The sequence below is a fragment of the Erinaceus europaeus genome, chromosome 1, assembly GCF_950295315.1.
Source record: "Erinaceus europaeus chromosome 1, mEriEur2.1, whole genome shotgun sequence".
Taxonomy (NCBI): Eukaryota; Metazoa; Chordata; class Mammalia; order Eulipotyphla; family Erinaceidae; genus Erinaceus; species Erinaceus europaeus.
In genome coordinates this window covers 95,578,214-95,592,065 of record NC_080162.1, presented here as the reverse complement: position 1 = coordinate 95,592,065, position 13,852 = coordinate 95,578,214, and the positions used below count along the sequence as shown (strand labels likewise).

Below are 13,852 nucleotides of genomic sequence, written 5' to 3'. Positions count from 1 at the left end.
TTGCCTGAAAATCTTGGTCAGAAGTAGCAAAACTCAGTGATGACAAGACAAAAAATGATTGCAGGGCAAGATTCTGGAACCTTGTCAAGTGACCTGAGCAATTCAATGATAAAATCATGATAGTCAAATACAAATCACAAACCTTGAATGGATTATATTTTAAGAGATTGCTAGAATAATGTAAATCCAACGAGACAAAAAAGTGTCATCATTATAGCAAGTAGCATTTTTATTGTATATAGTAGAGAGGATTACTGGTATAGGTGTAAAAATGAATCAGTCAATCTAGGAGGCTTTTATTTTAGTTAAAGAAAGTTCTAATAGAGACCGTATTTCTTTACAGAAAATAGGTTATTTAAAAAGGACAAAGCATAATCAACTTAAGGATTCTCTACTTAAAATTTTCAAAGGTGAAGATTTGAGAAAATTTTCACATGTGTTTATACAAGATAATACTTCTTATCTAGAGATTAAACTTATGTATGCTTCAAAAATCACTTTGCATTTATTTATCATTTTGTGTATCTATATTATATTTTAGGGATATCCATATAAATAATAGAATGCCTCAAGTGATTTATTCAGTTTGTTAGGTAATTAGGAATTAATTAAGGATAAAACTGGCTGTAAACATTTTTTTGGGTTAAGTTGCCTGTTATTCATTAGGAGATGCATTTTAAAAATAAGTTTACTGAATTGGAAATAAAACTAATGTTATACAGAGCATTGAAATCCTAGACTTTTCTGTCAGATAGACAGGTTAACAAAATGATATTGTTAAATTAAAATCTCTACTTCTGCTATAACTAAAATTTTAAAGAGTAGATGAGTCTATAAATTATGGGAATCTAGGATAGACTGAAAATGAAGGACAAGGGAATATACAAGATGATAAGAACTTTCTTTCTCAGATCAGGTATAAGACAGAGCTGCCTACTATCACCATTACTATTCAATCCCTAGTCATAGCAATTAATCAAGAATGGTGAATTAAAGGAGTATGGATTTTAAATGAAGTAAAACTGTTCTATTTACAGATGATTTAATAATATACATGGAAAATCTAAAAAGAAAACTGGAAATTATTAAGTGATATAGTAAGGTGGTACGCTACAAAATTAATGTGCAGTAATCAATGGTATTCCTCTATGCAAACATAAAAAGAAACCCAGAAATCAATTCCATTTACAGTCACAGCAAAATCAAGTACCTAGGAATAAACTTAACAAAGGAGTTGAAAGACTTGTGCATTGAATTATGAATCATTATTCAAGGAAATAGAGATACAAAGAATTGGAAGAATTAACATTATCCAAATAACTGTTCTACCAAAAACATAGACAGATTTCATACAACCACCATCAAAGTCACACCAAGTCTTTTAAAGGTATAGAACAAATGCTGTAAAAGTCTATCTGGAACTGGAAAAACCTCGAATTGCCTCAACAGTCTTGAGAAAAATAGAAGAAGAATGGATTTGCCACACTTCATGAACTTAAATTATATCACAGAACTATTGTAATCAAAACTGACTGGTACTACAACAAAAACTGATAAAAGATCAGTGAAATAGAATTAAGAGCCTTGAAATAAGCTCAAATACATACAGGCAACTAGTCTTTGACAAAAGGTCTCAGAACATTAAATTAAGAGAGGGTAGTCTTTTTAACAAATGGTGTTGGGAAAATTGAGCTGAAACATGCAAAAGAATGAAACAGGTAAATAAATATTTATCACTATGGATGAAAGCCAGCTCCAAAAGGATCAAAGACAGGGACATTAGGCCAGAAATTATCAAATACATAGACGAAAACATTGGCATATCATGTCGCACTTTATGCTGGAAGTTCCTAATTTATCTAATAAGATAAATGCAAATATAAACAATGATGAGATACCATTTTACAACTATGAGAATGGCATACATTAGAAAGGACAGACACAGCAAGTATTGGCAATGATATGGAGAAAAAAGGAAACTTCCTACACTGCTGGTGGATATGTAAGTTTGTCCAATCTCTGTGGAAAATAGTCTAGGAATTTTTCAGGATACCAGAAATAGACCTACCCTGTGTGTGGGGGATTTATCCAAAGGAAGAAAAAGTACCTATCCAAAGAGGTCTGTGTATACTTACATTCACAGAAGCATAATTTGTAATATTCCAGACGTGGAAGGAACCTAATGCTTAATGACAGATGAATGGCTAAAAAGTTGTCATATATATAAACAATGGAATAAAACTATTTTTTTTTGCTTCATCTTGGGTGGATCTCCATGGAATCAGAGTGAAATAAGGCAAAAATAAGGAGGCTCTAAAAACTGTTGTGGTTTTGTGTAAAATGCACATAATTGGAGAGTAGGGATTAGGTGGAGGGTTGTATTTGGTGTGATGGGACAGAAACTTTAGTGGTGGTGCAGTGTGTTCACACATAGTATATCTGAAACTATATTTCTAGAATCTTAAGATCTTAGCATTAGCTAATGCTGAGCCAATGTTAATTCAATTAAAATGAAAAAAATTTAAAAATTCTGTGAATTGAAATTAACAGGGTAATACGTAACAATATTATAATAGAATCAGCAATGAAGTTCTTAGGAATAATCATATTATGTTTTCCAATAAAGTCCGAAAGCCTTTTATATACATGACACATTACTAATTCATGATTAATAATGCAAGGAGTTAAAGTGAGAATGTAACACATTGTTCTTTTTTATTATTTACTTATTTATTTTTAATTGAGGGGATTATGGTATAGAGTATATGCAGTTATTGGTACATAAGTAAAATTTATCAGTTTTCTGAAAAACTCTTACCTCAAGCCTAGGTCCTCCTCCACCATCATGTACCAGGACCTGAGCGCTCCCCCCACTCCTGAATTCTTTAATTTGATGCAATACATTAAAACCCAGTCCAAGTTCTACTTTGTGTTTCTCATTTGTTCTTATTTCTCAACTTCTGTCCATGAGTGAGATCATCCCGTATCCATTCTTCTCTTTCTGGGCTATGTCAATCAACATGATTCCTTCAAGCTCCATCCAAGATGAAGTGAAGAAGGTGAATTCATCATTCTTAATAGCTGAGTAGTGTTTCATTGTATGTATATGCCACAACTTTCCCTCAACAACTCATCTGTTTTTTAATATCAAGGTTGCTTCTAGGTTTTGACTATTATAATTTGTACTACTTTTGAACATAGATATACAGAGATCGTTTTAGATGGGTGTGTTGGTTTTCTTAGGATATATCTTCAGGAGAAGAATTTCAGGGCCATAGGGTACGTCTATTTATAGCCTTGTAGGAGTTCTCCAGACTGCTGTCCATGGAGTTGAACCAATTTACATTCCCACCAGCAGTACAGGAGGGTTCCTTTGACCCCACAACCTCCCCAGCATTTGTTGTTGCTGTCGTTTCTTATGTATGACATTCTCACAGGGGTGAAGTAGTATCTCCTTGTTTGTTTTTTTTTTGTTGTTGTTGTTCATTAGGCCAGGTCTGCTGCATTGCTTGATGTTGTGATCTATTTACATAATCATTGTTTTGTCTGAGACCTGCCCTGCTACAAGGCATTGGTTTAATCCCCGTTGGTTTAATCCCCACGGGTTTGAGCTCTTTTTCCACTCTGCCCCCTCTCCTAGTCACTTCCTGTTTTCCACCCTACTACTTCCGTCTTAGAAGATATTTAAAGGCAGATTCTTTTCTGATTAAAAAACACATTGGATTGTGTTCCTACTCAGCCATGAGAGTTCCTGGTTCCTCTCCCACGTCGCTGAGTAGGCAGCAGCCTCGGTTGGCTTTGGCAGAGTTCTCTCCAACCCAGAGAGCATGTGCCCAGGAAGAAACACCCTCAGGCTAACTTTCAGATAATTCAAGAATGTATTTTTCAAGTAAATCCTGAGTATAAATAGAAGCTATGCATTGGAGTCAGAAGAATATTATCCCTCTGTATTTCAGAAAAAAAAAAAAGAAGAATGTGTTGGGTCTCATTTATTGATTTACCTGAGAAGTACATTCTTGAATTATTTGAAAGTAAAAACAAACAAAAAGGGCCTGCTCTAAAAATCAACTTTTTGGGAATAATTCTTGAAGAAGAATAACATTTTCTGTATTAATTTTTTGAAATAGGACTAAAAGTGATTAAGTGATAATTTGAGCTAACTTTAAAACAGCAAAGTGGATAAAAATTTACCTCACATAGCATGGATTTTTTTCAGGATAGTCCTTTGATACCATTTGGTTAATTCTTTCCTTCTCTTTGTTTAGGAAAAAAGCAGGAGAAAGATGAGTCTAATCAGCAAACCCCAGATGACTGGAGCAAATTGCCTTTACCAAGTGAAGAGAAGAAATTAGAGAGTCATGAGGTAAATCTAATTGCCTGTGCCTGATACTTAAATCACCTGCTAAGCTCTTTAAGGAACATGAGTCTATTTTATTGTTCTAAGAACAAACCTCTCCCACTTTCCAGTTTGACTGTCACCCTCACACAAGACGTTAGTCATGCTGCTGCTTTGAAAAAACAGCACAGTGTTTTGGTGACTCTCAAGTAGTAGTCTTTCCATTCCTCAATGCCATGAGTTAGTTGCATCAAGATTATCCTATTATCTCTTGCTGAGAGTCTTTCAGTTTAGTTGTGGTCTTGTTCACTCATCATTTAATTTTTTTTTTTACATCAAGTTTCTCAGTTTAGTTCTGGTCATGTTAGCTTCATTATTATTTTTTTTTAATCAAACTGATTTTCTATCTGACAAAGAGATAACCTGGGTATAAAAAATTTCTACTGTGTCTTAAGTAGATTGTTTACATAACCAGACTTCTTTACACTTTATTTTGTATTTCTCCCCTATATTTTCTGATTTGATGAGTTTGATATTCTTTAGAATTGCCCTTTAGAAAGAGATTATCTTGGGACAGACAGTCTTGTATAGTTTAAGAGTGTATTGGGAAAATCATCTTCTTGTTTAAGATCATGATTTGCTTCTTTAGCAAAACAGAAGCCAGACCTTCTACCTTCTGCACCCCATAATGATCCTGGGCCCATGATCCCTGAGGGACAAAGAATAGGAAAGCTTTCAAGGGAAGGGATGGGATATGGAGCTCTGGTGGTAGGAATTGTGTGGAATTACACCCCTCTTATCCTATGGTCTTGTCAATATTTTTATTAATAAATTTAAAAATAATCTAAAAAAAGATAATGCAAAGATTTTAAAAGTTATATTAAAAAGAAGGTATTTTCTGCATAGCAACTTGATATGAAATAGTCACCCCTAAAGTAGATGTGGCAACAGCAACTTTGTAGTGCAGAAATTGACAAACATATTTTTGTGTGTGGCAGGGATGAGATAGTAAACATTTTTACTTTGCTGGCCATAAAGTCAACATCACTCTTTCTATTTTCCCCTGCCCTCTCAATTTCTCTCTGTCCTGTCAAATAAGAATAAGAAAAAAATCTTTTTAAAAATAAACTATTAACATTAGGTGATAGTGCTATCCCAATGTATGTTCATCAATAATAAAAATAAGTAATAATAACTGTATTACTCTGATGAGGAGTGCTGACAACAGAAGAGAATGTATAAATGCAATAAAGGAATACATACAAAAATAATTTGCTTCTTCTATTTCATGAAGCAATTAGTTTTATGTGTTAGATACTCAGTGCCCTTTCTGCTTATGATGCTATCCCCAGGACTCTTGTGAACTCATAGACTTATTTATACTTGGGAGATAGATAATAGAATTTTTATTCCAGTACTAATTTTAGAGGTAAAGGAACCAAGTCTCAGTGGCCTGGGAACTATTTAAAATATCTCTTTTAGAGATGTGCAATTGTATTCCTAAATATTTAAAGTCTTGCAAACCACTGCTACCTCCATAAAATATCCCTTTTACTAATAGATTATAATATTAGTTAAGGGTATGAAATTGTACAAAATATCAAACCGAGTATAATTAAAATGCATAGAACTTGAATCTAAAATTAGAGAACATAGTATTTTCAATTATATATAGACTAGCTATAAAATTTTACTATGTACCAAGTCAAAATGTCTTAACAAATGTCAAATGGTCTTTATAATGCTATAATCTTTGACATAAAACAGTTCAATTAGAAGTCAACTACAGGGGCCAGGTGGCAGCACACCTGGTTAAGCACTCACATTATAATTATTATTATATTGTAATAATAATATTATAATTATTATAATAACCCAGGTTCAAGCCCATGTTCTCCACCAGCAGGGGGAAAGCTTCACAATTGGTGAAGCAGGGCTGCATGTGCCTTGCTCTGTCTTTTTTCCTCTCTAATACTCTCTCCCCTCTCAATTTCTATCTTTATTTAATAATAAATAAAAACATTTAGAAAAATAGAAGTCAACTACAAAAATATGAGTACACTTGGAGTTTAAACACAAGTACTTGTAAACTTATAGGTCAAAGAAGAAATCACTCTGGGGATTTAAAGTACTTAGAATAGAGTAAATATTTTATACATAAAAGGTTTTGGTTTGTTCTTTATGTAGTGAAAATAATGGTATTACATATATCTTTATATTTACAATGATGCCAACTATGAAGTGGAAGTTGAGCTAACTATAGGTTTAAATTACCTTTACTGAGAATATTATGGTGTTTCAGTGATTACCTATATCATGTTAATGAATACTATGATAATATATAAAGGTAGCAAGTAAACATTAATGTAAGATACACAGTGAATCTTGCTTAGATTTCAATAATTCAATAATTTTTAATTTCAATAATATTTTTAAAAATGTGTGTGTCTATATGATATTTGATTGGCTGATTCAAAATTTTATTTTAGAAAACACAAGACCAAGAATAGCAAGAAAGTATTAGGAAAGAGAGGACAATGTGAGTATGTGGAGTGCCTGGTGTCACATGCAGTCAGGATGTATAAAGCGATAGGAATTAAGCATATAGTGTAGGAATGGCAGATAAGAATATTGGAACTACATAGAAATTACATGGTGGCGTTGTAGACAGAGTTCTCAGCTTAATTAATAGTGTTGGTTTAATTGATTATTCTAGTATGAAAAAAAACCTTACTGTTATGGACTTTTTATAAATTTATTTTTTATTTAAGAAAGGATAAATTAACAAAACCATAGGGTAGAAGGGGTACAACTTTTAATCTGCATTTTTACTTTCTTTTAGATAGAGACAGAGAGGCAGAGAGAGAGAAAGAGAGAGAGAGAGAGAGAATAAAAGAGACCACAGTACTAAGCTTCCTTCAATGTGGTGAAGGTTGGGCTTGAACTGGATCACACACATGACTTGTGGAGAAAAATAAATGCTTAACATGAATGCTGGGTAATTGTTTACATATTTGCATTAATATGATTTCTAATGATTTCCCAGGAGTCAAAATCCCACTGTTGTGATTTTAATTCAAATATTGACGATGTTATTTCTCTTCTTAAGAAGCTATAGAGATGATACTTATTCTAAACTATATATTTTTAAATTTAGTTATGACCTATGTTTCCTTTCTTATACCTACTTGGAGGATTTTGAAAATGATGTTAGTTTAGAGACAGTAAATTTCTGTCATGAGAATCTATAACATAGTGATTATGTTGTAAAGAAAGTCATAACTAATATGCTTAATTAATGTGTTTCCTGTTTATTCATATTTATAGCTAGCATTCTGATTGGAGACTGAATAATAACCCTCACATTTTGATTAGCTTTTCAAGATATAGCTCTTTGTAGTAAGTACAATATAATTTGACTAGAAATGGAATGCATTTATCATCTCATAAATATAGTCTTAACTCAAGAAAAAGATATTCCTAAAGGATTCAATTTCTCTGTTATTTCAACAGTTACACAGTTCCAAAGCCTTTGTAAATGTGTTGGGAGCTCATGAAGGGGAAAGTAATCTTGAGTTAAGGTAAAGCTCTGTACAAAACTAAATTTTATTAGAAATTATATGTTTTCAGAAAGAAAATAATGTCCTAGAAACAGTCAAAACATTAGCATGGAGAGTGCTTGGTACTATAACTGAAAAAAAAAGTTGTAAAGGATGAGGAGAAAGGTAAATTTCCATTAGCTGAAAAAATACATAAATAAAGGAACAGCATCTTTCATGCTTTTTAAAGTGTTCAAATGTAAGTGTTCATCTGAAGGAATGCTAAATAAGGAAAATTTATGCTGAGCCTTGTTTTCTTAAGATAAGTAAATTAACTACAATTACTGGAATAACTGTGCAATTACATGTATAGTATAAAATTTATATGTCTATAACTTCAGATGTATATTAAACAACATAATGATAGTAACTCATGACGGTACTTTGACATACTAATTTATACTAATTAGTATATGCCGATAGATACTAAAAGCTGTCTAGAAGTATAAAATATTTTGTAACTATTGCCTTTTTGTTTATAGTTTAATGAAACAGACAAACTTAAGAATGATGTAGTAAATGTTATTATAGAGTCAAAGTCCAAGGATATGAGTACAGAAAACAGCTCTATACAAAGGGGAAGTTCCTTAATAGCTTCTTTGAAGGGGAAACATTTTAAGTAGTTTCAGCATCTTAAATAATCTAGCAGGTGAAAAGGAGGGGAGAAAAATTTCAAACTGGGGAAGAAATTCAAATAAAGGTGTGGCATTGGGAAATCATAAATTTGTTGAGAATCGTGGGCTATATATAAGCTGGAATTGGTAGGAAGCTTGAGAGGTTGAATCAAAAATGTAGTATAGATAATGTAGACTGTAGTGTGAAGGAACTCAGTATATGTGAAACCAAGGAGTCTGCATTGTATTCAGCCAGAATAAAAATGAAGCACAGACTGAGTCATTTTTCTTATCTGTGTCTGTTATCTGTTTGTCTATCTGCCTGCAGGTCTGTCTATCTATCTATCTATCTATCTATCTATCTATCTATCTATCTATCATCTATTTATCTTCTGTTATCTATCTGCAATCTGTCTAGCTGGGGAATTGCTGGTATTAAGTTAGAAAATAGCTTGCAGTAAATGGAAAACAGTTAGATGTATACAGTAATCCAAGAAAAGATGAGAAGGGCAAAGAATAAGAAACTTGAAATCCCCCTCAGAATCAAAAGAAAAGCATTTGCTTTATTCAAGTATAAAGTATTTAAAGCATAAAGTACAAGCAAGAAGTTACTAGAGAAGATGATGAAAGAGTAAATAGGTATCAGACTGCCAGCATTTTGAACTTCCATGTACAGTAAGCGGCCTTGATTTTATCCTGGAGTTGGAAGGCAGCTATAATTAAATTTAAATCACAGTGACATCATTATTAGTATTATTAGATTGTTTTTGTCATTTCCAAAGCTCTACTGTTCAGAGTGATTTTTTTTCAGACAGAGACAGTGAAAGAGGGAGAGATAGTAGCACATATAAATTTGAATTTTAGAGAGAATTTTATCTGAATACTAAACTAGATCCAGAAGTGAAACTAGGATACATTTTTAAGTGGGTTGCAAATAAAAGTACAATAAGAGTCAGATAACATAGTTGGTCTACTGAATAGTACAGGTTGGAAAGGAAACCGCATGAGTGTAGGCTACTGTTTAAAACTGCTGGGAGTGATAAAGCCAGAGCTAGAGGAGATAGAAACTTTTAAGTATTTTCTATTTTTAACCTGAGATACAATGGAATATTCTCACAAATACTGGAGAATTTGTAGATGGAAATAATATACATATATATATATATATGATAAATGTTTAAAAGTATCAGAGAAGACAAATTCTATATTTGAGAACCTGAAAGAATTGAGTATAAATAGCAAGAAAATAGGAGTAATGAAGAATGGTGATATATCTAGGCATGCATTGTGAAGAGAGTCAGCTGAAAGAAACAGTTCTGGCTTGAATGTTCTTTTAAAAATGGCTGCAGTTGTTGCTATGTGAGGCTCTCAGAATCAGCTGTAGTGGAAAATAATAGAGGAGATCCAGCAGGGACCTATCAGTGTTTTCCAAATGATTTTCTCTAGATATTAGAAACCCCAGTGGCCTAGGTACTTTTCTCTTAGAGTGTAGGTGAAGGAGATAGGCTGATCTAAGACAGTTAGCAATAGGTTGCATGACTGGTGAAAGTGGACAAAAGTTTCTGATTAAAATTTTCAAGTGGGTCAGATTAAGGCGGTGACAATGGAAGGGAATAGCTGAAATGGAGTTGAATGTCTGTAATGAATATGGATTCTCATAAAGTCTTCAGTGAAGACATTCTTTGAAGCTATGATAAAATATACCAATTTATTTTCTAGGGAGAGTGAATACAGTTTTGCTAAGTTGAGCAGTGAGGAATCAGACACTGCAGGACCATCCCAGACTCTCCCCCCTCTGATTCATGGTATGATGTTATCCTATTGTATTAGTGGGTTCTAGTTTTATTTATTTATTTATTTGCCATCAGGGTTGTCACTGGGGCTTGGTGCCTGCTACCACTCTGGCAGCCGTTTTTTTCCATTTTTTTTACCCTTTCTATTAAAGGAGAGAAATTGAGAGGGGAGGGTAGATAAAGAAGGGGAGAGAAAGAGAGACGTGTAGACTTGTTTCATGGTTCATGAAGTATTCCCCCTGCAGATGGGGATGAGGGCTTGAAGCCAAATCCTTACACATGATGATATATGTGCTTAACAGGGTGTGCCACTGCCTGGCCCTCATGGGCTCTATTTTTTACAACTCCAATGTCATTTTCTTGAGGAATATTGGTTTTCAGGATTGCTATTGTCACAAGAGTATAGTTCTACATTTCTCCAAGACAGGTAGCTGAACACTTTACCCTCAACTAATCAAAAGAATATGTTTCCACCCTCAAAATCATTGATTATTGGTAAAATGATAACACAATAACAGTAAGCAAGCACGTCATCCCTGTGAGAATGACCTACATCAAAAAGAACATTAAAAAAAGTGTTGGAGAGATGCTGAGAAAATGAACCCATTCTGCACTGTTGGTGAGAATGCAAATTAGTGTAGCCCTTGTGGAATGGTTAGGAGATTCCTGGAAACATTAAAAATCAATCTACCATATTACCCAACAATTTTTAAAAATATTTATTTATTCCCTTTTGTTGTTCTTTTTGTTTTATTGTTGTAGTTAGTATTGATATCATCGTTGTTGGCTAGGACAGAGATAAATGGAGAGAGGAGGGGAAGACAGAGAGGGGGAGAGAAAGACAGAAACCTGTGGACCTGCTTCACCACATGTGAAGCGAGCCCCCTGCAGGTGGGGAGCTGGGGGCTTGAACCGGGATCCTTAAACCGGTTATTGTGCTTGGCGCCATGTGCGCTTAACTCACTGTGCTACCGCTTGACTCCCCAACAATTTCTATCCTAGACATCTATCCAAAGAACATAAAAACATATATAGGAAAATATCTGTGCACACATATGTCTATGGCAGTGCTCTTTATTAGTAAATTCTCTCAAGTATTTAAAAATATTTATTTAATTATTATTGGATAGAAACCCAGAGAAACTGAGAGGGGGAGGAGGAGGTAGAGAGGAGGAAAGAAAGAGAGACACCTGCAGACCTGCTTCATGACCTGCAGGTGGAGATGAGGGCTCAAACCCAAGTCTTTGCATGTAACAGGGTGCACCACTGCCCAGCCCTCATGGGCTCTGTTTTTTACAACTTCAGTATTACTTTCTTGAGGAGAAAGAGACAGAGACACCTGCAGCCCTGCTTCAGCACTTGTGAGGCTTCCACTCTACAGGTCTAAACTTAGGGCTTGAATCTGGGTCCATGTACACTTTAACTTGTGTGCTTACCCATGTACACTTTAACTTGTGTGCCACTGCTTGGTTCCCTTCCTAGTAGATTCTTAAAGAGGCTGTGCTTCAGGGGTATGCAAGAACCAGCTAGTGAAAACTGTTTTCTTTTGAAAATAATCCACTCTCCACATTCATAGAAGCACTGAACTTGGAGCACTCTACTTGGTGAACCACACCCTGGGCCTGTTTCTGAATTTTTCTTTTCCCTGGTAATTGCTTTTTTTTTTTTTTTTTTTTTTCCCTTAGTGATCTTTGTTGTTGCTTCTACTGCTACTTTTATGTGTGTCTCATAAATTTTTATGAGTATTGGTATTGTCTGAAGAAAAGTAGAAGTTTGATTCCAGAAGTAAACTGCACATGGATTCTAGCAGGAAAAAAGTCTACTGTAAACTGCCTTAGGCTGCTAGAATCAGAAAAGGTAGTCATAACTGTCCTAGAACGATTCCTTAGGATATATGCCTAATAGAGGAATTACTGGGTCATAAGGAAGGTCCATTTCTAGCCTCATGAGAGTTCTCCAGACTGCTCTTCACAGGGGATGGATCAATTTACATTCCCACCAGCAGTGCAGGAGGGTTCCTTTGTTCCCACAACCTATCCAGCATTTATTGTTGCTACCTTTTCTGATGTATAACATTCTCAGAGGGGTGAAATGGTATCTCCTTATTGTCTTTATTTTCACTACTCTGACAATCAATGACTTGGAGCATTTTTCCATGTTTGTTGTCCTTTTAGATCTCTTCTATAGAGAATATTCTGTTCATATCCTCTCCCCATTTTTGGATGGGGTCATTTGTTTTCTTGTTGCTAAGTTTGGTGAGCTCTTTATATATTTTGGTTATTAGTCTCTTGTCTATGTATGGCATGTGAAGATCTTCTCCCACTCTGTGGGAGCTCTCTTTGTTTGGGTGGTTTCTTTTGCTGTGCAGAAACTTTTTAATTTGGTGTGATCCCATTGGTTTATTATTTTTAAAATCTTCTTTGTAATTGGATTCTTATAATTAAAGATACCTTTAAAATGAGATGGAAAAGAGTTCTGCCAATATTTTCCTCCAAGTATCTGATAGTTTCTGATCTAACATACACATCCTTTGTATTTGGTGAAATATAGTGGTTAAGTTTCATTCTTCTGCACGTTTCAACATATTTTTTCCAACATCATTTGTTGAAGAGACTCCACTTTCCCCATATAATAGTCTGAGCACCTTTGTCAAAGATTAGATGTCCATAAGTGTCGGGGCTAAGTTCTAGGCTCTCAATTCTATGAGAATTGTGTGTCCTGTTTATGTTCCAGTACCAAGAAGTTTTGGTCAATGTGTCTATTTATGTTCCAGTACCAAGCAGTTTTGATGACAATGGCCCTATAATACAATTATAGACCTGGAAATGTGATGCCTCCAGTTCTGTTCCTTCTTCTCAAGATAGTTTTGGCAATTCTGGGTCTTTTCTGGTTCCAGATAAATATTTGTAGCTTTAGTTCTGTTCTCTTAAAAAAATTGGGTGGGATCTTGATGGGGATAACATTAAATTTGTGTATTGTTCTAGGGAATGATGATGTTAATTCTTCCAACCCATGAACATGGACTACCTTTTCATTTCTTTGTGTCTTTTTCTATTTCATTGAATCACGACTCATAATTTTCAGTATACAATCTTTCACTTCTTTTTATTACTAGATATTTTATTGTTTTGTTGCTATAGTAAAAGGAATTGATTTCTGGATTTCATCTTCTTCTAACTTAGTGTTTGCATAGAGGAGTGCCGCTGACTTTTGTATGTTAATTTTGTAGCCTTGCCTGATGATTTCTAAAAGCTTCTTGCTGGATTTCTTAGGTTTTTCTGTGTATACTATCATGTCATATGCAAATAAGGTGAGTTTGATTTCTTATCTTCCAATCTATATCCTTTTAATTCCTTGCTCCTGCTTGATTGCTATAGCAAGAACTTCCAACACTATGTTAAATAGTTAAAGTGATAGTGGGCAGCCCTGTCTAGTACCTGATCTGAGATGAAATGCTTCCAGTTTTTCACCATTGATTATGATGTTGGCCAAAGGCTTTTCCATACATGG

General features: G+C 34.2%; 1 protein-coding gene across 3 annotated transcripts in view; it reads left to right on the top strand.

Moving 5' to 3' along the window:
• Positions 1-13,852, top strand: part of PTPN20 (protein tyrosine phosphatase non-receptor type 20) — a 92,849-nt gene that overhangs the window by 56,009 nt on the left and 22,988 nt on the right. For all 3 annotated transcript variants that reach the window (XM_060191247.1, XM_060191242.1, XM_060191237.1), the window contains 3 exons: positions 4,266-4,363; positions 7,850-7,917; positions 10,269-10,354. In XM_060191247.1, coding sequence (XP_060047230.1) covers positions 4,266-4,363; positions 7,850-7,917; positions 10,269-10,354 — 252 coding nt within the window. The remainder of the gene's footprint in view (positions 1-4,265; positions 4,364-7,849; positions 7,918-10,268; positions 10,355-13,852) is intronic.